The sequence below is a fragment of the Pelodiscus sinensis genome, chromosome 2, assembly GCF_052426305.1.
Source record: "Pelodiscus sinensis isolate ZL-2025 chromosome 2, ASM5242630v1, whole genome shotgun sequence".
NCBI lineage: Eukaryota > Metazoa > Chordata > Testudines > Trionychidae > Pelodiscus > Pelodiscus sinensis.
Window position 1 is genome coordinate 47,371,332 of NC_143053.1, and position 24,279 is coordinate 47,395,610.

The 24,279-nt window shown below is 45.0% G+C and overlaps 1 protein-coding gene and 1 pseudogene across 4 annotated transcripts in view; one reads left to right on the forward strand and one right to left on the reverse strand.

Moving 5' to 3' along the window:
- Nucleotides 1-24,279, forward strand: part of RMDN1 (regulator of microtubule dynamics 1) — a 41,088-nt gene that overhangs the window by 5,148 nt on the left and 11,661 nt on the right. For 2 of the 4 annotated variants that reach the window (XM_075920438.2, XM_075920437.2), the window contains exons 2-8: nucleotides 829-946; nucleotides 10,451-10,538; nucleotides 11,789-11,948; nucleotides 12,643-12,732; nucleotides 16,001-16,056; nucleotides 19,840-19,927; nucleotides 24,154-24,184. In XM_075920438.2, the coding sequence (XP_075776553.1) occupies nucleotides 829-946; nucleotides 10,451-10,538; nucleotides 11,789-11,948; nucleotides 12,643-12,732; nucleotides 16,001-16,056; nucleotides 19,840-19,927; nucleotides 24,154-24,184 (631 nt within the window). Of the gene's footprint in view, nucleotides 1-828; nucleotides 947-9,653; nucleotides 9,809-10,450; nucleotides 10,539-11,788; nucleotides 11,949-12,642; nucleotides 12,733-16,000; nucleotides 16,057-19,839; nucleotides 19,928-22,348; nucleotides 22,473-24,153; nucleotides 24,185-24,279 lie in introns of those variants that run through there. The other 2 variants (XM_075920439.2, XM_075920440.2) reach the window with 2 other exon arrangements.
- Nucleotides 1,567-3,081, reverse strand: LOC149525255 (endogenous retroviral envelope protein HEMO-like; annotated as a pseudogene).

The window sequence follows — 24,279 nt, forward strand, 5'->3', positions numbered from 1 at the left end:
TCAATTTAAAATTTTACAACTGGGAAACTGTGTAGGGGTCAAACAATAATTAATGATAGTTGACATTGTGATATGAAAAGTGGAAGCTTTATAACCTTTACAACACAAGTTGTCAATATCACATATCAAAATATGCGAAGAACATATCCTTATATTAAACTTGGTTTTCAAACTGCATTTTTCTTACTTTGACCATTACATTTCCATTATTACTGATGAAAATCTGTTTTCTTTCTGTTTGTGTGTGTTTAGTGAAATCAACGTTGACTGACATTTACCACTAAAAATCTAATTCTTCCAAGCCAATTATGTTTGAGGGTTTCAGGCAGAAAGTATTAGGTTATCTAGAAAGTTTCCAATTACACTTGAAGCCGAAGGAGAAAAACTCATAATTTACTCAGCCTTTATCAAGACATTTAAACATGACAGTTTCTGACTCTTCTTGACACTTTTTGACTCTTTTCCTTACTTATCAGAGCACATTCTAAATTTACTTTTCCCCAAATAACTTATATATTCTTGCTTCTTATTTTGTCTTGTATTTTTTTTTGCACAAGTAAACCTAGTCATTTTTGTTTTGTAATTCTTCATGTTAATAATACGAGGTACTTGTTTTAAAGTATTATAATGAATCCATTCCCAAAGCCCAGTTTCTAGTTTGTACAGTTAAAAAAAATGAAACCTTGAAGTTAAAACTTTAGAACTGTTCCCATTGTTATTCTATAACTTCTGAACCCCTCTTGTAAACACAAAGGTGGGAAATTGCTGCTTCAGAGAGTATATCAAATCTTATAGCAGATTATAAACTTACTTTATTTTTCTTTGTAGGTGTTTGGAAAATTGACTCTCTTCAGAAGAGGCATTGCCCTCTCAGCAGTATCGTACCTAGGTTATGAAGCTTTCAACTTGATTTCTCACTCTGCTGTGGTTCATGCTAGTATCAAAGGTAAAGCTTTTATGAATTGAAATGTCCTGAAGTCATTCAAATGCAGAATTGACACGTGACAAAACTTTGTGAGAAACATTTTATGTAAGGCCTTCCAATATCTCCACTATAGGCTATCTTTATATATTTTAAAGTGTAGGCTTCCTTTGAACTAAATAAATAGTGAAGTTTTGATTCAGCTATCTGAACAATGTAGCTGGAGTGAATGTAGCTTAGATTGACTTATTGTGATGTTAACACTGTGCTGGATCAACACAAGAAACTTTAACTTACGCTTCTCATTTCAGTGGTGTACTGGAGTCAATGGGAGGGGGATCTGTGATCAATTAAGACCCACTAAATTGATCCCCGATACATTAATTGCCACAGTATCAATTAGGAGTAAATGTAGACATATCCTTAGTGTCCTGTTTCAAAAATACTAATTTAACAAATTTTCTTTTTGTGGAATGATAAACAATAAAGAATAACCAGACCAAGTGTAGCCAGACAGAACCCCCTCCCCCCCGACATCCTTGGATTCTGTATGGCTACATTCCACCCCCTTGTTACGTCACACACTAAGTCCCAGAATGCAAGGTGGTGGTGATGCCAGCACCTTTTGCCCTCCTTGGAGGAAGCTAAAACCGTCCCATCAGGGTAGCCTCATTAGGGGGTTCACAATCAAGGGATTGGGTAGGATCACTTTCTAGCGCCATGTATCGGATCGTTGCTGAGGTTACAGCTGTGTCAATTAAGCGCTTCACAAGGCATAAGATCACACAAAAGGCAATTACAACAATCAAGACAGTAAACACGGTATTTACAATGGAGTGAATAAATGGCGTCAGTGAGAAATCTAGGTGTTGGGCTAGCCACTCTAGCCATGAGATTTTCCCATCCTTGCTCTTAATAGCAGATACGTCTTGTTCAATTTTTCCCGAGTTATTTACATAGAAGCAGCAAGACTGATTAATAACTGCACATACCCCTTCCTGTTGGGCTAGGATTGCGTCTAAGGCACTCTGTTTTGTAGGGCAAAACGGGCTACTGATTGGATTTGCTCATTGAGCAAGCCCAGGGCATCTTCAGCACTTCCTCTGTTTGCCCGGATACATTTACCAAAGCCTTCTCGAGCTCAGCTACTCCAAGCCAGGGAAGGAATGCACGCGCAAACTGATGGAAACCTGTGGGATGTTCTATAAGGGGATTAACGGAAAACCTTTGTGGTGACCAATGTAAGAAGTTCTCAAGGTTAGTGATACCTGGAGCCATGATATGGGGGTGCATAGTGAGTCCCCCGGGAACAGCATGTCCCAGTGAGCACCACCCTTTCCAGTTTATAGGCAGTTATTTGTAAGCTCTCTGCTCACAAATGAAAAACAATCCGTGCTCCTTTTCTAAAATAGGGGTATAGGGTCCCTTGTACCACTCTTTTCCCATGGGTCCTTTCTTCGGAGCATGGTGGGTAACACAATAACTATCATTGGTGGCTGTGCAGTGCAGTGCGAGTAATAAGTCCTGTAAGACTTGGTCTGTGGGGAATAAGTTAATCCCAATACACTGGTGTAGAAGCAGGGTACTATTGGTTATCAGTGTGGGGTTATAGATTTGTCCGATGCTGGGAATCATGAATAGTGAGTTGTTAAACCAAGTTTGCCCCTCAGGGTACTGGCTGAAATTCAGGGGAACAAGGGTGGATTCCCAACAAGTTAAGGGTTCCTGGTGGGGTGTGTTAATGTCCCAGGTTCCCGATTTCTTGTTAAAGAACACAGTGTAGGTACATTGTTTATCCTCCAGCCACCCTAGGTGGGCTCCAGTATCATTCACATTTGCAAAACAGATGGGGTACACTTCCCTAGAGGTCCCTACTACATACTTTAAACGTTGACCCCATACCGTAGGCTGCCAGCGTCCGTGCCACCCCCAAGACCTCCCTCCAGAGTCATTCTGAAGATCCTGGTGGTCGGGGTCGCTGTCGTCGAACCAGGCTGGTCCCCACCTGATGTCGCTCTGTTCCACCAGCTGTTCAAGTTTAGAGGAACAAATTCAATCCCTAGTCTTGTAGAAGAGTTCAACAGTGTGCACATCCAGCAGTCTGAGGTGCCAGGAGCTGAGGCGGTGGTTTGGATGGCGTTCTGGAGAGGCTGCTGTGGCCACAAGGAATGTTACAACAAGTTCAAACATGCTGTGGCTTGAGCGGGGCCGGACGGAGGCATGGGCGAGCTGGGCAGCTGCCCAGGGCGCCAACTGATGGGGGGCGCCTGATGGCAGCTGTAAGGGGTGCGCGGCGTCCCTTACAGCTGCCATCAGGCACCGCGTGCCCGGCTCCTGCAGCGCCGGCCAGCAACGCCCTTTCCCCCATGGCCATGAGGCCCTACACGGCCCGGCATATGTGACAGCCAGGCCGGACTGGGCCATGCTTGCGCTGTGCGCCCCGGGGGCAGGCCTACACACCCTAGGGGGGCAGGCCCGTGCATGCGCTGTGCGCCCAGAGGCGCCAGAATGCCACACAACCAAGTTTTGTGACTAATGACAACGAGTATGAACGTTATCACCTTTGATTCTGAAAGAAAGCACAAGGTCAACTGGTCTTGGATACAATCCAAGCCTCAGTGATAGTTATTGGTATCCTTCCAGAACTTGAGGTGGTCCACACCCCCTTTCCTTTATAAGTTTGGAGAACGTGTGTCTGTGTTCCAAGGCTGGGGTGTTTAATTACAATGGTATCCCCAGGAGCATATTTGGAGTCCTTCAGTGGTGTATTTTGGGCTGGAGAGATTCTTCCTGTGGGAAAGAATCCTTTACTGATAGGGTTACCCATAGGGGTTTGCCGGTTGTTCAGCCGCTGAACTATGACGTCTAGTCTGTCTCCCCATGTACTGTCCGTGGGCTTAAAGTGCTGCTTTAGCAACTCATTCCATCTCTCAATTATGCCGTTGGACTGGGGTCGGTACGGGAGGTGAAAGGTCCACTGAACTCCGTTCTGGAGGGCCCACTCCTGAACTAGCTTATTCTTAAAATGTGAGCCATTATCTGATTGTATTTCTTGGGGTGTTGGGACAAGTGCTGTTAAGCGGTTTAGTCCCGTGAGGGTTGACAACCCCGTTGCCAATTGGGTCGGGTAGGCAAAGCCGATTCCCGAGACAACCTCCACTCCAGTCAAAATATACTTCCATCTCTGTCTGGTGGAGGTAATGTAATCAATTTGCCAGGTTGCCCATAGTGCTTTTCCCTCTCGTATTCTGGCAAACCGCTGTCCCTCGTTAATGTGCTTTCGGGTCTCAGCACAAAGAGCACCCCCTGATATGTGCCTGCCTCACCAGTTCCTCACTCCCTTTATGCCCCAAAGTCTCATGTAGCCATGTGTATAAGCGTTCCCAATCCACCTGGGTGGCAGAGATCTGGGCTATCGCATCAGCTAAGTTATTTAATTGGGCAGCTGGAGCGTTGTTCCGTTGGTGGGCTGACACGTGACCTATGCCTAGGGTCAGTTGGGTTGCATGGTGATAGATCCACTTCCAATATTCTAATCCCCAGACTGGTTTCCCTCCTATCATCCAGTGGTTATTTCTCCAATTAGTTATCTACTGGGTGGCTCCTGCCCATACAGCATAGGAGTCTGTGTAAATAGTGCTAGCACTTGCCTCACAGGATAGTTTAATTGCTGCTAATTCCGTGAGCTGGGTGGATCCCTCTATAGCAGTAGTCAGTGGAGTTATCAGCTGGGACTGCTGCAGCCCTTCCTTTCCACTTCCCCTTGATCAGTTTAGCACTGCCATCTGTAAACCAAACTCCCTTAGGGCGAGATGGATCAAATGGAGCGGCGTCTCGGATAGGAGATGGTTGTGGGGGTAGGTGATATTCGTCGGGCATTCCCACCTTCCACAGAGATTCTTTAATCATGGTGGGGTTTTGTGCGGTGTCTGCACCATCTACCCTGTGGTGTATGATAAACAATAAAGAATGATCAGACCAAGTGTAGCCAGACAGAACCCCGCCTCCCCCTCCTCCTGACATCCTTGGGAGAGAGAATCCTTGAGAGCGAAATTCTGTCTTCAAAGGCTCCAGGGCCTCCAGAGGTGCTGGAATAACAATGGCCCTGGCTGCTAGACAGGAACCAGATAAGAGCGGCAATTGGGCCAGCAGGCGATCAGGGCCTCAGGCTGCCTTTGGCTGGTACCAGTAATTGATACGCCTACACACACTGTCCCAGAAGAGGAATCTGCAGCCCCATCAGAAAGAATGTCCGGCCCTAATGATTTAGTTACCTCCGCCTCACAGGTGCAAATTAAGCTTTGGACCCCCTGTGGGAATGGGCGTCACAAAGACGTTCCAACTTAATTGGCATTTTAATGACAAGAGAAGCATCTACGTGACCACAGGGGTATAAATTGGGGCGCTGTGCCCCACTCTAATTGGAGATCCACCCATATACCTGCTGGTCAGGCAGTCTTGGACCCCCGAGACTTTAGGGACACCTTTGTCTCGTATTGACTGCTTCCCATTGGGATTGAGAGAAACCCTGGCTTCACCGAAGTAAGGATCACAGGGGTGAGAATATACCTGCTAGGTGTCTATTTTGTACACATTTCAATAAGAGCTCAGAGAACCAAAAGGGTTCCACGGTACCTTTAAGTGACTTTTATTGTATTTTTTCTGTCTTGTCTTTGTAGTGGCTGTGTTATCTGTAACACAGCAGTAACATTTAACAGCTAAGCTTGCCTTGTAACAATAAAATAGTAACTGTTTAAGCTTTAACCCAACTCCTCCTGTTCCTGTAACAGAACCAAATGCAATCAAAAAGAACCATAGCCGGTCAGGTGTAAATGCAGTAAGAGCTGAGCGTTGAGTCGTGCCGCCTCCACGGGGCAGACTCTTGGGGCGCCCGTCAGCCTCCCTGGCTGCCAACTGCGAAGGGACTCTGTCCTAGCAGTCAAAGACTCGGGTGTGATAAGGCTCACAGACCACTCATTACCCCAGCCACTGGCTAACACCAAGACCTATATCTTTAGATTTAAGAGCTAGGTATTTATTGTTATTATTAGCATTGGGGGACTGACTGGAAATGTAGGCTGTGGCAAGCCTATTTAGGAATCACAAGGTAAACCTCCAAGTGCTCCGTGGTAAAAATATGAAAAACAAAAATTGGTCACACTCATGTTTTAAAAACCAGGTGGTTGTGCAACTTCTAATGGCTTTAGTCAACAAATTTGATAAAGTGGCAAGCTGGGCTGAAAAGTTCAGTTTTGGTTCATTTAATAAAATTTGCCATCATTTCATTCTCTGTGGCCTTGTGTGTAACAGTAGTACTTTGTGAAGTTGATGGATTTCCACTCCATAAGGCTGAATGCAGTGTTTTGCATGTTCAGAAGCTTCAGAGGGTACAGACTAACTTGCCTACCCCCTGAGGCTAGTAGTACTTTAGTTAGCTAAATTGTGGGGCCCTTATTTCTGGTTACCAGAACTCACAATATTTTCAAAAGCATTGTATCGCTGATGTACCGTATATTCCGGCGTACAAGACGACTTCTGAAGTTAAAAAACATCCCCCAAAAATCAGGGGTCGTCTTGTACGCCGGATGCCCCGCCGCCGGAGCCCCTCTGCGGCTTTGAAAGCCTCGGGGGAAGCCGGCGGCGGGGCAGCCCATGCGCGCCTGGGATGCCCCGCCGCCGGCTTCCCCCGAGGCTTTCAAAGCCGCGGAGGGGCTCTGGCGGGGGGGCAGCCCATGCGCCCCTGGGATGCCCCCCCCGCCGGCTTCCCCCGAGGCTTTCAAAGCCGCGGAGGGGCTCCGGCAGAGGTGGGGGGGGGGGGGGGGAAAGCCCAGGCACTCCTGGCGGCTTTGCTCCCGGTGCCTCTGGTCTGCTGGGGACCATCTCCAGCAGACCAGGGACACTGGGAGCAAAGGAGGCGGAGGGGCGCTGGGGTATAAGATGAAACCCTATCTTTTAATTAAAAAGATAGGGGGTCGTCTTATACGCCCAGTCGCCCTATACGCCGGAAAATACGGTATCCTGCCATCTTTGAATTTTGAACAAATTATGAAGAAAATACATGGAAGGATCAGTCTGATAGTAAATAACCATATTCATTCAGTTTGCCTTATTGTTTTTCAGGGTATGTCTACACTACAAAGTTAGTTCGAACTAACAGACGTTAGTTCGAACTAACTTTCATAGGAGCTACACTAGCGTTCTGTTAGTTCGAATTTAATTCGAACTAACGGAGCGCTTAGTTCGAACTAGGAAAACCTCATTTTACGAGGATTAAGCCTAGTTCGAACTAGCTAGTTTGAATTAAGGGGTGTGTAGCTCCTTAATTTGAACTAGTGGGAGGCTAGCCCTCCCCAGGTTTCCCTGGTGGCCACTCTGGCCAACACCAGGGAAACTCTTCTGCCCCCCTCCCAGCCCCCGGACCCCTTAAAGGGGCACGGGCTGGCTACGGTGCCCGTGCCAGGTGCAAGCCTGCCAGCACCCAGCCAGCAGACCCTGCACCTGGCACTGCTCGAGCCACCTACCCGATGCCCTCCAGTCCTCCCCCTCTTCCCGGGACCAGGCTGGCGGCTCCCGGTAGCTTGCCTGGGACCGCAAGAGGCGGGCACCCGCCTGGGCTAGTGCAAACATCGTGGACCTCGTCCACGATCTCGCACTAGGTACAGGAAAGTGGCCGACTAGGGCAGGAGAGCTGCCAGCCTGGCCACCCAGGAGCAGGTGTGCAAGAGAATCAAGGGGGTCCAGTGAGACCCCTGACCCTGAGCCCTGAGCTTACAATGGCCGTCCTGGGTCAGACCAAAGGTCCATCTAGCCCAGTAGCCTGTCTGCCGACAGCGGCCAACCCTAGGGTCCCTGGAGGGGATGGACCGAAGACAGTGACCAAGCCATTTGTCTCGTGCCATCCCTCTCCAGCCTTCCACAAACCTTGGGCAGGGACACCACTCCTACCCCCTGGCTAATACCACTCCATGGACCCAGCCTCCATGACTTGATCTCACTCCCTTTAAACTCTGTTCTAGTTCTAGCCTTCACAGCCTCCTGCAGCAAGGAGTTCCACAGGTTGACTCTTTGCTTTGTGAAGAACAACTTTCTGTTACTAGTTTGAAGCCTGATACCCATTCCTTTCCTTTGGTGTCCTCTAGTCCTTCTTTATGGGAACTAATGAAGAACTTTTCTGTGTGCACCCTCTCCACCCCACTCATGCTTTTAGAGACCTCTATCCTGTCCCCCCACTGTCTCCTCTTTTCTAAGCTGAAAAGTCCCAGTCTCTTTAGCTTCTCTTCATATGGGACCTGTTCCCAACCCCTGATCATTTTAGTTGCCCTCACCTCTCCCAGCCTCTCTCTTCCCCTCTCCCACCTCCCTTTCCCAGTCTCCCCCAGTTTTGTTCAATAAAGACAGATTCCATTTTGGAAGACACGTTATCTTTATTTTGTACATCAGGAAGGGGGGCTAGGGAGGGGTAAGTGGAAGGAGGTGAGGGAGGAATGGGGCATGAGCCCCCGATGGGGAGGACTGGGCTGGCTCTGCGGGCTTCTGGGGGTGGAAGCTCTCCTGCAGCCCCCCAATTGCCCCCTCTCCCCAGATGGCAGCCTGCGGCAAGTGCAGCCGGGCTGATGGCCAAGTGCTGTGATGTGCCCAGTGTGGGTAGTCCAGGCACTCCAAGCCAGGACTGCTTTGCAAGCGGGGCACCCCTGAGAACTGTCTGTCCAGGGTGGGGATCGGGACCCTTTAAGCACAGCCCTCAGCTAGCCTGAGACAGCATCTCCACGCTCTAAGTCCTCCTCTGATGCCCTGCCGGCACTACTTCCGGCCATCCTTAAGCCCGGTTCAGGGTCCACTCTGTGTGGACATGCTAGTTCGAATTAGCAAAACGCTAATTCGAACTAGTTTTTTAGTCTGGATCCGTTAGTTCAAATTAGCTTAGTTCGAATTAACTAATTCGAACTAAGTTAGTTCGAATTAAAGTTTTAGTGTAGATGTACCCTGAGTCTCTGATCTCCCACATGCTCCATATTCCAATCATTAAGGTATAAATTATACTGTAACTGGACATCCTCGGCTAGCCTGGGTCAACTGATTTAGGCTTGTGAGGCTTGGGCTAAGGATCTGTTTAATGATGGTGTTGATGTTTGGATTCCAAAGCTCGAGCTCCACTTGAGCCAAACACCTACGCTTCAATTAGGGCTTGGGTCCAAAGGTCTGTTTGAGAGCCTAAGTGAACTGACCCAGGCCAGCAGTTATTTTTAACTGTACTTGAAAGGGAATCCTCTGACCTGTCATTCATTTTAAAATTCGACACTTTCCAAAAAGGACTGAACAAACATTTGAACTATCTCACCCATTACCAAGATAGTTTCCCCAATTATCACCTCTAATACCATTAACTCACAAACATCCCACTCTCCCCACCTCTAATATCATCAATTCACAGACACTTACCTTCCTTCCTTCCTCCCCTCCGCCTGCATCCCCCTCCTGTTCTGCAATGTGATTTGTCCTTTTCATATGTGTTCATTTTTTTAATTGTATCCTTTGGTATATATGGTTGACTTCTTTCTTCCACTATTTGATCTGAGGAAGTGGGTTGGCCCACGAAAGCTCATCATCTAGTAAACCATCTTGTTAGTCTTTAAAGTGCTACATTGTCCTGCATTTTGCTATAGACAAGTCCGTATACATCACCAAAAACTAAACCAAACTCTGTTCAGCAATTGTGAGGTCATCAGAATAACATTCTGAAATCTGTTGCACTTCTTACACTGTCTATTGCTGAGGGTAGTTTTACCATTTCATAGAGTAATATTTTTAATATTGTTCCTGTTCCCAGAAGTTGTTCACTGAAAATAAACACATCTGGTACAAGTCTGTATCCCATGGCTGCTAAAAGTTAGTATAAACACAGTCAATTTGAAATTGGAAATGCTTTTGTTTGGCTCTGTCTTTAGTGCTGATTTTTTGTGTTTCAAGATGTTTGGCTAATGGTTGTTGGATTATTGTGTAACCCACACATGTAGTGTGGTTACTGAGCAATGTGAGTGGTACCTAGACCACAGCAAGGGTTAAGACCAAGAGACCTCTACAGCACGGGCTGGGAGACAGCTGGCTTTTAGCTCAGAGTGTAGAGGCTCCTATACTCAGCTCCAGTGGTCCTAGGTTCAAATCTGCCTGGTGGTGGTTATAAGTGGGGGATCGTCCAGGATCTCAACTGGATCTCTGAAGCTTAGGTCACCCTTCCTCACCTAGGGGAAGTATGTAATCCATACCACCTAGTGTGGTTACTGAGCAATGTAAGTGGTACCTAGATCACAGCAAGAGCTAAGGTCAAGAGACCTCTACAGCATGGGCTGGGAGCCAGCTGGCTTTTAGCTCAGAGGGTGGAGGCTCCTATACCTGCTTCAGAAGTTCCAGGTTCAAATCGGCCTGGTGGTGGTTACAATTGTACTTTGAAATATATTCTTACTTATCTGGTAGGCTTTCATATTTATTCATTTTTGTCTCCTCTTTCCACTATACCCACCCCTTTCAAAGTTGAGGAAACCATAGAGCAAGCAGACTACCTCTATGGGAGTGGAGAAACCAAAAAGCTTTATCAATTGCTGATCCAGCACAAAACCAGGTATTTAATTGTATTGGCTATCCCCACATTATTATGACTAATATTATAAAAACTATAGAAATATGGACTGCATTCACTAGCAATTAACATGTATATGAAACCAACTGAATATTGAAAAATAAATAGTTTGGGTCTGTCAAGGCTGATTCCCCACTCTGGCACAATGAATGCAGAAGTGGGGGCCTGCAAAAGCAACCCCAAAATCTTATCTTTCCAGGCTTTGATATAAAGCTTTCCCCCAACATCTTAAAAACCTAGATTTTGGGGATAAAAATGCACTGCCATCATCAAGTGCTTTTGTACTCACAAACATGGGTGGACACTTGAAACCAACCCCAGGGAACCCCAAACTCTTTTCTCCAAAGAGATTGAAAAAGAGAAAATATAAACTGCAGTCTATGGTTGCTCTCCTCTAGTCATTGGCATGCAAATATCCACAGACAGATTTTCCAGGACTCAGAACTGAACCAATATCAGGTTAATTAAAAAAAGGAAGAACTTTTATTATCAAAACAATACTCCTATTACAAGCATAATTGGATTGGCTAGATGGTAAGAGCCACCAATTAATAAACTCATGGGGAATCCCATGGGCCAAAAGTTAGTTACAACAGAAAGGAAAACCCACTACTAATAGCACAGACATCAGATCCAAAGTCCCACATAGAAAACAATAAAGCCTAATGGATTTATCTTAATTTTACCCTACTTAGACATTATGAAGAGTCTTTTTTCTTAGAGAGAGATATGTCTTCTGTCTCCTCAGTATCTAGAGCAAACTGGCTCAGAGACAAAGGAGGGAAAACCCCAAAATTCCTTTGTCTCAGTTTGAAATCCCTATCTGCATTTCTATTGGCTGACTACTACCTGGCTAGGTGCAGTTAACTCCTTAGTTCCCAGGCTGCTGGCCATCCCTCATGACCATGACAGAGTCATATCTAAATGTTGATTTCTGTGTTTTCCTTCCTGAGTCTTAACTTTAAATGTACTATTTGTGAATTTGCATCAGTTTAAAAAAAAGAAGTTTCTTCCTATGGAGCCAATATATGTATTGCTTCAAAGATCAAATTACTATTGCCAAAGATTTTTTAGCAAATCACTGTGACTGAGATTTCATATTTGTTGCATTTAGCCTTTTGTTGTATGTGATATAGAATTACCTTAATGCTAAGCTGAGTTGTGTAGTTAGTGATTAATTTAAAATCTGCTTTATGGACAGATCTTAATATATCCGTTATGTTTATAACTAGTGAGGATGCGGAGATACTATGGAGGCTAGCACGGGCCTCACGTGATCTAGCCCAACTTAGTAGCACCACTGCAGAGGAGAAAAAGCAACTGGTTTATGAAGCTCTTGAATATGCAAAGAAGGCACTAGAAAAAAATGAGTCAAGTTTTGCAGTACACAAGGTGAGCTGTTTAAAGTATGTTAATTGAAATGTTGCCTTACACTATCCTCAGACATCTGACAGTAGAAACAGGAGTAGTTGTGATTTGGTTGTGACTTTTTTAGCTGTAGAGTTATCTGGCAAACTTCTATGCTACCTCCTTTAACACACAGCGTTAGTTTTTTAACTAAGACCCAGGAGGATTTGACTGCTTTCAAAAAGACTCTGAATTTGGATTCTTGCAGATCAAGATCAAGCTAAGTCTGCAGGACCACAGAGGCAGCTGATTGGTGTCAGTTCTTGGTGCCTGCACTGATCACCCTTTTTCAGTCTCGAAAATGCATTACATGTCCTATCTGTTGCCTCTGCGCCATAGTGGTGACTGCCGCAAGTTCCTAGGTTTCCTGGGTCCACCCTCCTTTCTTCTCCTGTTCCTCTTCTCTCCTCAGTAACGCCAGACCCATAGGGGTAACTGAGTACAGTCAGTCCTGCTGCCAATGCAATTTAGTAATAGTGAAACACTGGCTCCTAATGTATTGTGGTCAGCTGTGATGAGGACTTTTAAAGCAAACAGTAGTGCTAAGTCATCATAACACTTGAATAAATACTTGCTTATAAAAGTAATATTGATCTGGGTGTTGGTGGTGACAATTCTAATTTTATTTTATTAGAGCTACTAAATATCCTTTTAATAGTCTGCTTTATTTTGAATTTAGTGGTATGCAATCTGCATCAGTGATGTTGGTGATTATGAAGGAATCAAGACTAAAATTGCAAATGCATATGTTATCAAGGAACACTTCCAGGTATTGCAAATATCATTTTCTACTATGATAGCATCAGTATAGTTCATTTTGGAACCCCCAGAAAAGTGGCTTGCTAGCTGTTTTCTGGGGTGGAAAATTGCAATTCTATGGCTGATCTCCCCATCAGTATCATTTTTCTCAGCAGCCTACAAACAGGAACCAGAGGTATCAGTATGGATTAAAAAAAGAAATATGTGAATGAGGGCAAAAATCAGCCCACCAATTGGAACTTAACTCTTTTGCTTGTGTCCCCTCCCTAACTTTCTCAGTTGCCTCATATTCATATTGATTGGGAGGTAATAAAATATAGCTCTGAAGCAAATTGCATCAGAACCTTTGACATGGCATGTTTTGAGTGGGTTAATTAAAGACTAGTCTTACCTGCTTGTTCCACTTGGGGTGACGAGAGGAGCGAAGGTAATAAAAAATCTCTTTCCATGCCTGCTGGTACGCCTGAAGCAGGCTCTGATCACTCCTCATGTTCAGATAGTTGTAAAACCTCCATGCCTAAAGCAGTGTTGTTTCTGCCAGCTGGGCTGTCTCCTACTCCCTCCAGTCAGTAAGTATGTTTCTTTCAGAAGCATGAGCTAGTACACCACTTCTTTCTACAAATTGCAGACCAGTGAGGAGTTGTGTCATGGTCTGCCCTGTAACTCTGGGTGCCTGAGATGCCCTCCTGCTGTGGGTCATGACCTGGATGCTAGCAGACAAGCATACAATTAACATATGAAAAATATCTTTGTGCAGCTTTGGGCATTGTGTTGTTCAGTTGCTTTCCATTAAGATAAAAATTCTCTGAATGGAAGGGGAGTGTTGTTGAAACCTGTTTGAGGTTCTGAAACTACAGGCAGTCCCAGGGTTACATACAAGATAGGGACTGTAGGTTTGTTCTTAAGTTGAATCTGTAGGTAAGTCGGAACTGGCGTCCAGATTCAGCCACTGCTGAAACTGACCGCCAGTTCTGACTTACATACAGAATCAACTTAAGAACCCCAAGCATCCCCAAGTCAGCTGCTGCTGAAACTGATCAGCAGCTGATTCCAGGAAGCCCGAGGCAGAGCAACTCTGCCTCGGGCTTCCTGTAGTCAGCGCTGTTCAGTTTCAGCAGCGGCTAACTCAGGACGCCTGGGGCAGAGCAGCTGGGGTGCTGCTGGGTTGCTCCAGTAGCGCCGCTCCTCGGCGCTACTGGACCAACCCAGCAGCACCCCATCTGCTCTGCCCCAGGCGTCCTGATTCAGCCACTGCTGAAACTGACCAGCAGCGGTTGAATCAGGACCAGAGCAGCTGGGGTGCTGCTGGGGTGGTCCAGTAGCGCCCAGAGCGGCGCTGCGGGACCAACCGGCAGCGCCCCAGCTGCTCTGCCACAGGCATCCAGAGAAAAACCTAGTCTGCTGGGGGGGGGCGGGGCGGGGCGTACTAGCTGCGCCCCCCCACCCCAGCAGACCAGGAAGACGTGGGCGGCGGACCGAGACGCACCGTGGTCCCGCCGCCTGGGTCCTCCGCGGCTTTGCTCCCAGTCTCCCTGGTCTGCTGGAGACCAGCAGACCAGGGAGACGGGGAGCAAAGCCTCTGAGGACGCCGGCAGCGCGACAGCCGCGGGGCGTCTGGCCTGTCCCGCTGCCGGCTTTCCCCGCGGCTTTGCAAAGCCTCGGGGAAGCCGGCAGCGGAGCAGCCCAGGCGGCCTGGGCTGCCTCGCTGCCCGAGCCCCCCCGCGGCTTTGCAAAGCCGCGGGGGGGGGGGGGGGGGGAGAGCAGCGGCTTTGCTCCGCGTCTTCCTGGTCTGCAGACCAGGGAGACGCGGAGCAGCTTTTCTCGCCCGGAGTACACGGGCGGCGGGACCACGAGTTCCCGCAGTCCGTGTACTCCTGGGCAGCCCCGTTCGTAACTGCGGATCCGACGTAAGTTGGATCCGCGTAAGTCGGGGACTGCCTGTAGTAGAATTTATACAGGATTGATCTCTGATACCAAGAATTGAGTACATTAACTTTGAATGGTGAGCTCGGAAAAGAGACTACTTAGGGAAGATGTAATTAGGGATGTTAAAAAGCATTTAATTAAGTAAACGTGTAACTGCTGAAAATTGCAATGGTTACATGTTTAAATGCAGGGGAGGGCAGGCAGGAGCTGGTGTTTGCGATGAGCTAGTTTTTAAGCAGGCTTCCTGTGTGCACCAGCTCCCGCCTGCATCTCCCCAACCCCCATGCTGCTACTTCTGTATCTGAGGCAGTAGCAGGGAGGTGGAGGGGAGCTGTGTGTAATCATGAAGATTAACTGATGAGCCCAGGCAGCAGGTTTCAGCCAGGCACAAGAAAGTATTTTTCACTCTTCTTTTGCGGAAGAATTCTTGTGCAAAAACTCTTCCAGAAGAGCGCGTCTACACTGGCATGTGCCTTTGCGCAAGAGATGTGCTTTTGAGAGCATCTATGCCAGTGTAGACGCTCTCTTGCGCAAGAAAGCTCTAATGGCCATTTTAACCATAGGGCTTTCTGGCGCAAGAAATTCATGTTGCCTGTCTACACTGGCTTCTTGCGCAAGAACAGTTGCACAAGAGGGCTTATTCCTGAGCGGTAGCATCATAGTTCTTGCACAAGAAGCACTGATTTCATACATTAGAACGTCAGTGTTCTTGCACAAGAACTCGCGGCTAGTTTAGACAGGCAAGATCGCACCAATGTAGATACAGCCAGCCTGTGGAACTCCTTGCCAGAGGATGTTGTCTCCGCCAAGACTATAATATATTTTTTAAAAGAGTTAGATATATTCATGGAAAATAGGTCTATCAGTGGCTGTTAGCCAGGATGAGCAGTGTCCCTAGTCTCTGTTTGCAGAAGCTAGGCCTGGTTTAAGCAGTTAACCAATTAAATATAATGTTTAACTGGTTAACTGATTAAATTGGATTTTACATCCCTAGTAGGAGGGCAGGGTACTGGGCTAGATGGATATTTGGTGTGACCTAGTGTTATCATGGGCTCTTTCAGCACAGATTGTAGCCACTAAAGGATATATTGGAGATAATGCAGCACAATTAACACCTGCTGAGTTTTCACATGATTTCATTTCTTTTCAGAAGCTGTATCAAAGCCTGAACATATTGGCATGACCAACCTTTTGAAAAATTCCTGCTGGCTTTTTAGACATAAAGAACTCAGATTAGATTGTGAATAATGTATCCCTGGTGGTGTTTGCAGAAATAGAAGGAGAAAACGAAGGGTGTTCTTAACCTAGATTTGGTGAAATGGCTTTTTATAGCTTTGTCTTTTCCTTTCTAGAAGGCCATTGAACTGAATCCTAAAGATGCTACCTCAATTCATCTTATGGGCATTTGGTAAGACTGATAATTTTTTCAAACCAGTGTTTCTTTTCATAGAAGGCACTAGATATTGAGGACACTATTAACAAAGGATGTCTGAGTGTCTGCCTTACAGGTTTGGGGAGAGTCAAATCTGTAATGCCTTTTACCGTTGACTTCAAAAGAGCCAGACTATAAAATGTAAATGTATTCTATGAATTAAGGCACTTGCAAAGATTGGTGTAAGAGCCGATAGGATGATTGATATACTTAAAAAATCTACACGGTCATCCTGTCTAAATATGTGATTACATTTTTACATCTGCATTTTTATTTATTTTAGCATTAATGTGAGTCTGAAAACTTAGATAGGATGAGAATCAATCTGATTGTCACTGCCCATCACTGATGAATGAGATGTGAAGGGCTGGGAATTTAACATTAGAACACGCACTGCATGTTGTGCCAAAGGAACTTGGCTGGATACCCAGCACATTTTTTCTGACAGTGAATGTGTGAACTTAAATGCAGCAGTCAGAAGAAAGAGTATGAGAGAGAAGCTATGAAGGAGAAAGAGAGAGCTCCTGAGGAAAAAAAAGCCATTTGACTAGAAAATTTGGGGTCAGCCATGGTCTATATAACCACATCAAGGCTTCCTTTCCCTCATTCCCATTCTCATTGTTTCTTCTGGAATGTCCTCAGATGGTGTTGAAAGCTTGTGGCATGTTTTGAGTCCAGATGCAGCACTTTCTCCTCCTTTTTCTGTACCTCCATCAGAGTGCCAAAGCCATTTCAGCACTGTACAAGCAATCTTAAGAATGCCCTGGTACATCTACACAGAAAAAACCTGCCAGTGGCAGTGGGTCACAGCCTGCTTAGCAGATGTAGGCTTGTGCTTCTGAGCTGAAAAGAGCTGCATAGGCACTTCTGCTGAAGTAGGAGTGTAGGCTCTGAGACCCACCTCTGTTAAAATGTCTCAGAGCCCAGGATCCAAGCGGGAACATCTACACTGCTGTTTGGCCCACTTGGCCTGGACTCTGAGGCTTGCTGTTGAGTTTGAGGGCTATTTTTTCTGTGTAGCCATATCCACGAAGATGGTGAAAATAAAGAGGATAAGAAAGGATTTATAGAATATGTGTCAAGTCCACCAATTGCTCCTTTTCATGGCTTTATTTCTAATCTCCCTTGCAAACCTAGTAAACTCCAGCCTTCCACCCAAAGTTTATGATCTTTCCCTGCTTGCCTTTCCAAAGTTTCAGCTTGCCTGAACCCCTACGTCTAAGGTAGCTTGACTTACGGGAAGAGTCTAAGGACTTATTTTGTAGGCATTGAGGCACCAACTGTTACCACATGGCACCCCTGGGGAGCCTAAAGTCCAGCTCGTTCAACCCTCTAGATGTGGTAGAGAATGCCCAGGTCAAGCCCCGCCTGCCCAAGTCAGCTGACTCAGGAAAACGTAAGGGAAAAGTTGGTAGGACAGGAAATTATGTGTCATTACTTTTGGCATTAAAATGCTGCCAAAATACATCACCTTTCAAGTGGTTTGAGGGGAATCACAGACCTGGAAAGGACCTTGAGAGGTCATTGAGTTCAGCCCCCTGCCCTCACAGGACAAAGCACCATCTAGATCGGGGGGGGGCAATAATTTTTGGTGGGGGGCCACTCCAAGATTTTGGTAAGTGGTCAAGGGCCGCACTTTTATGTGGAGGGGTGCAGGGTCTAGGTTGGAGGTTAGGTGCAGAAGAGTCACTGGGGTACAGGAGATGGTGTGGGGTCTGAGAGGGTATTTGGGTGACGGAGGGGGTTGTGACCTGAGATGGGGGATTGGGGTGTAGGCTCCGGGAGGGAATGTGAGTGCAGGAGAGGATTCTGGCCTGGGGGAGGAGTACAGGGCCTGGGAGGGGGTACAGAGCCTGGGAGGGAGTTGTCACCTGGGGCAGGGGGTGCAGAGGGTTTGGATGGTGATCTGGGGAAGGGAGTTAGGGTGCCAGAGGCAGGTGCTGGTTGGGAGGAGTTTACCTAAATGTCTCCTGGCCAGCAGGCTGCAGCACCTCCAAGGCAGGCTGGGCTCCCTGCCTGCTTCAGCCCCAGTCCCTCCACATGGCTCTCAACTCAGGCTGCCCCAGGCTTTCAGGCCAATCTCTCAGTTCCAATTGCCTGTATGTTTCCAGCCAATAGGAGCTGAGAGAGAGGCTGAGGTCAGTTCCTATTGGCAGGTTGTTTCTGGCCAATAGGATCTGAGAATTGGGCTCAGGGTGGGGAGATCACACAAAGCCTCCCTCTTGCTGCAAAGTAGGGAGATGTAGGGACTGGGTTTTAAACCATGGCAGCTGCGTGTGCCTGAGGGTCGCAGCAGGGTGATCCATGGGCTGGATCCGGTGGCTTGGTGGGTCGGATCCAGCCCCTGGGCTGTATTTTTGCTCAGCCCTGTTCTAGATCATCGTTGATAAATGTCTATCTAAGTTGCTATTAAATATCTCCAGTGATGGAGATTCCACAAACTCCCTAGGCAATTTATTCCAGTGTTTAACCACCCTGACAGGAGTGTCCCAGACATTCTTTTTTTAGAGTAGGGATTCAGAATCTCAACCAGTTATTCAATCAGTTCTTTACTCTTGCTCACCTTCTGTTTCATCCTACACTAGCATTGCTAATGTTTATCAATAGCATCCTACCAAGGTTTTGCTACTTGCAAAACACCCCATGTGGGTGTTTACTTTCAACTCTCAGCCTTCAGTACGTTTCTAGACTTCTTCTGCACCTCTTTTTTCCCCCAGAAAAAGGCTGTATGTACCATTGCTTCAGGTATGAGGAATTTCAAACGTTTTCTTGGCAAATCAAGGCTAATCATAAATTTGATTGATTTTCCAGAATACGGGTGTTACAAACTATCAGTAGTACATATGTGCATATTTACATGTTTAAATTCTTTACACATAGGAATCTTTGCAGCATTCCCATGGGCAAGGAATAACTATTTCCATTCTAGAAATGGGGAAAATGAGGTGAACAGCAGGAATTTATTAGCCAGGATTAAAATTTAATAGTTTGGCACCCAGTCCTGTGCTCATGGTTGTAGAACATGCAGTCTCTCAAGAGCACTATAATTTTGGGGGGTTTAAAATGTAATAATCAAGAGGAACAAGCAAATGTTTTGGTCAGGCTATTATATTATCCAGCTTTAAATTTTTGAACTCACAGTTCCATATAGTATGTGGTTAAATCACTACAGTACAAGCATAAGGCTGGATCTGAATGGGAATGGTAGTTTAACTCCTTGATTTTCTCATTTAAATCGAGGTGTAGGCTGTTTTTTAAACTCTTAATGCTACAAGTTGGATTTTTATTTTTTTATTATGCAACAACGATTAGCAACAGTGGAGACACATTAATTTTGATGGAGTGATTTTGTCTTATGTAGCAGTTGCTTTGATTAATTTTTTTAAAATATCCCAATGTTATTTAAAAAAAAAATAAACAACCCGAAGAGTCCTGTGGCAATTTAGAGATTAACAGATTCATTAGGGAGTAAGCTTTTGTCCTAATAAACTTGTTAGTCCCAAAGGTGCCACAGGGCTCCTTTTTTATTTTTTTTCCAGATACGGACTAATATGGCTACCCCATGAGACTTATGATAAAATTATTGTAACAACTCATTCAAAGACCAAGTAATATCATTACATTTAATCACATAATTGTGGGTCCCTGTCTGGATGACAAACTTTGACAGTTAGGGGTTCTGTCCAACCCCTAAAAAGTATGAACCCCAAAATAGAGGCGATATGTGAAATATATAAAAACTTTTTGCTTGTGCTCCAGGTGTTACTCATTTGCTGAAATGCCATGGTACCAGAGCAAAATAGCTGCAGTACTGTTTGCAACACCACCAAGCTCCACCTATGAAGAGGTACTGTGTGCACATACTTGTTCCCCTTAGGCTTTTTCTTAGCAAAAATAAGCCATTAACATGTACTAGTAATAATTGTACCAATGAAGCTCACTTCCCAGAAGTGGTCAGAATGAAGAACAATACAGATGCAGTCATATGCAAAATTGTACTCGTGGATGAAATACAAATTTGGGGCTGATAAAGTTGATCTGTTTAGAAATATGCCAGGCTTTATGTAAAACCAACAAACATTAATTCATTTATTCTCAAGTCAGGCCTTGCCTAGAATAGTTATGAACTGACTCATGATGTATTACTTGGCAAATATCCTTTTGGACTACGGGGCTCTGAAAGCTTGATATTAAGTCTATAAGAAATACATGAGAGCCTCCAAATTATTTTCCATTGATAATATACAGTAGAGGAGTTCTCTTAGCTCATTAGCCTAGTGAACCACCTTCTCTCAAATGCGGATGATTTAATGAAAGATGCTCACATGGGGAAAACCCTTACATAACATGTAACATGGAGTATACTAGGGATGTAAGCAACTAGTCGACTGCCCGAAAAGCCTAAGCTTATCAGGTAGTCGAGTCACTATTTGACTAGTCGTTCCCTCTCTCCCCCTCCTACTAGGGATGTATCAGAGGCAGTAACGGGGGGAGGGGGGGGGGCGTCGGGGTGTGGGAGCTGGCTTAAAAGCCAGTTTGCCCCAGCACTTTCTCCACAGGGAGCCAGAGGCACAGCAGCAGTCCCCACTTGCTTGAGTCCCCACTTGCCCCAGGTTCCTCGCTGTGATGCTGCCTTTTAAATGTAGTAAGAGCTGTGGGCAGCTCTTACTGTATTTAAAAGGCAGATGTGCAGTGGGGATAGCGAGCTTTCCCCCCTTATCGGCTAATTGAGTAGTTGATAGAAATTCCATCAACTACTCAATTAGCTGATTAATCTTAAATTTAACATTCCTAGTTCATACTCAGCAATTGCTGTTAGCACAGACCACAGATAGTTGTCTGTCTAGGTTCCAATGCAGCTCTTGTCACTGGGATATCTGAACATCTATGTCAGGGGTGGGGAATCTCAAGCCCGGGGGCCTGATGCGGCCCCCAGCTTGCCTAGATCTGGCCCCTGAGGCTCTGCTCCCTTCCCCAGAATTGGGGAGCCTGTGTAGGCACTCCAGGTCCCCGCTGCCCCACTACAGGGCTGGACCACACAAACTTTTCCAGACTGGACCCCCCTTCTCCAAGGCTCTGGTGTGCAAGGGGAATGTGGGGAGTGTCTTTCTCCTTCTCAGTCGGTGAGTGTGAGTTTTTGCTTTGCTTTGTTTTACTTCCCACTTGTGTGTGGCCCCTGACTGATTTTTATCTAGGTCAGCGAACCCCAATCCAAAAAAGTTTCCCCACTCCTGACCTATGTATTTTTTCATGTGATACTCAATACAGCATCTCTCCAAGTTACGAACGAGTTATACACTAAACACTTGGCCATAACTCAAGCTGTTCGTACCTCGGACCCCATTGAGTTACACGCGACCGCGCTGTTCGTAAGCACGGATCACGTTTGTAACTCGGGGACCGCCTTTACAACCGCTCCATGGGAGCTTTGGTCGTAAGTGTGAACGGTCGTAAGTCGACTGTTCGCAACTCGGGGAGCGGCTGTATTTTTATTTTCATTTCCGTTTCTGAAAATAAAATGGTTCCCTCTGCTTTTGTAATTTTCCATTAGCAAATGTTTCCTCTTCATACTCATGACTATTTAATTCCTTGTGTTTTTCTCCAGATCAGACTTGAGCTATTTTTGTCCTCCATTGGCATGGAATTTTGTATGCATGCTAATGCGCCCATCTCAGTGAGATTTCTTAGCCAGAATTATTTCCTTCCTATGTTTTTTTTGTTTGGTTTGTTAAGTCTGAAGGAACTGAGACTCTGGGTATGTCTACACTTGCACCATTTTTTGAGAGGGGGATGCAAATGAAGACATTCAAAATTGCAAATGAAGCCAGGATTTAAATATCCCACGCTTCATTTGCATATTCGCGTTATGGCTCTATTTCGAAATAACAGACGCTGTTAAGACTCGGTTATTTCAAGAGAAAACTCTTCTCTCGAAATAACTGGTAAACCTCATTGTATGAGGAATAAGGGTTATTTCGAGAGAAGGGTTTTCTCTTGAAATAACCACATCTTAATAGCGTCTGCTATTTTGAAATAGCACCATAATGCAAATATGCAAATGAAGTGGGGGTTTTAAATCCCAGCTTCATTCACTTCATTTGCAATTTGGAATGTATTCATTTGCATCCCTCTCTCGAAAGAGAGTGCAAGTGTAGACATACCCTCAGAGAGTTTAAGAGGCTGCCCAAGGTCAAACAGGAAGTCTGAGTTATAACCATGAGTACATCACAGTTCTCCTAATGCCAGGTCTTGTGCTTTTCATTACTAGAGTACATTGTCTGCTATGTAAGGGCTTGCCCGCACAAGGAATGCGCAACAGGCTGGGACGTGTAGCTACCTTGCAGCTGCCTGAGATGCAGCATGTGTCTGTGTGGAACATGTGCCTCTTTACTAGAAGTTGCCTACTCTTATTTCAAAGTAAGGGAATTTTTTGTGCACATCAATGTCCAAATGGTGGTGAGTTAATGGATGGCAGGCTAGTACAAGGTAGATTTTCTCCCCAGTATACACTAAGTATTCATATGAACAAGCTCTCACATATTTCATAGAGTGGTGATAGAATTATTTTTAGCATAATCCAGACATGAAAAATCTGTGGCTGTTTTTTTTTTCTTTTCTCTCCCTCCCCCCCCCTTTCTATTCAGCTATGTAACTTTTTGGTCAGTTAGTATAGGGACTCTCAACAAATTATTAAATCACACTAAATGTGTTAATATTTTGGTTGAATAACTTGGTTTTGAAATTCCCATCGGGCTTTGCCCTTAGGAAACACATCTAAGTTCCAGCAGCTGTGTTTGGGTTTTCTCTTTGAACAAGCACATTTTTGGCCATAATCTCTACTAAATAATGTCTCCTTCCCTCCACCTTAAAAAAACAAAACAAAACAAGGAAAGCAGCTGCATAAGATTTGCTCCCTGGCAGAAAGCTTGTTTTTGTTGCTTGAGTTTTGATTTTTTTTAAAAATGGGCTTTTGCAACTGAAAATGAAACTTGTAAAGTGGCCACTAAATCTCACCCCTCAGAAGAATAAATCCAAAATGGCAGCCTAGATTTTGTAGTGCTGCTGAATTCTGCAAAACCTGGCCCTGGGTTTTATACTACTTTCAAAATGAACAGAATATTAAGTGTTTTGCAGTGTCAACTCCACCCTCACAAATGTCATCATGTTGCTGAAAATAAATTTCTGCAACATCAGCACAAAGAGCATTTTGTCGATGTTTAGTGGCTTTTTTTAAAACTAGACAGTACTTTCCCTGTAAATCATTAACAATGAACAAAAAAACTTGGTATGTGATGGCTATATATTACATGAAATAGTGGGTCAGTCTAGCATGGTAATAACAACTAGGGCCAGCAAAAGTTGCAGTGAGGTGCCAAGCCAAGGAATAAATGGACATCTAGACACAATTGCTTTCAAACCATCGTGATTAGAGCATAGGAGTAGGATAGCGTGGAGAAGGTTGTATGCCCACTATCATGACTGCTCCTGTCGAGTGTGTAAAAAGGACTTGCATGCTGTCAAAAACAAATATAAATCTCACATATATTTCTTCAGTTGTTCTGGTATCAGTCTTAACTTCAAAGACTGAAATCAATTAAAAGTGTTGCAGTTGGCAGTGATGTACGTTTTGCAAGCTTTTATTTTACAGTGTAAAGTTATCAAATAGTAATAATAGTCAGGTAATTCAGGACAACTCATAGAACCTGATGCACTTGGAAAGGAGATATTAACCTTACTACAATAGATCTTCAAAAGACCCTGCTTTGCCATTTATATGATTACTCAAGAAAAATATGCAATATTAAAAACTAGTAGACTGAACAAAACAAAACATTATTTTCTAAAGAATTCCAGGCTCTGCTTTGATGGATTTTTAAATACACAATTTTGTGGTAGTTAAATATATCTTACAAGGCTTTTTGTGTTCTGTTGACAATAAATGGCCAACAGTATATGTTGATTAAGAAAACATAGCCTTCTAATACAGGTGGGTGCTCTCAGAAATAAATTGATTAATATGGATTTAAACTCATTTAGCATTACATTACTAACTTAGACCCTTATCTTTTTCAGGCTCTAAGATACTTTCACAAGGCTGAAGAAGGTAATTTTTGTGGAGGTTGTACATAGGATGAGTGTCTTTCCCTTGATGATACAAAATAAGCAAGCAAATACCCAGGGTTAAACATGTAGTAGTAT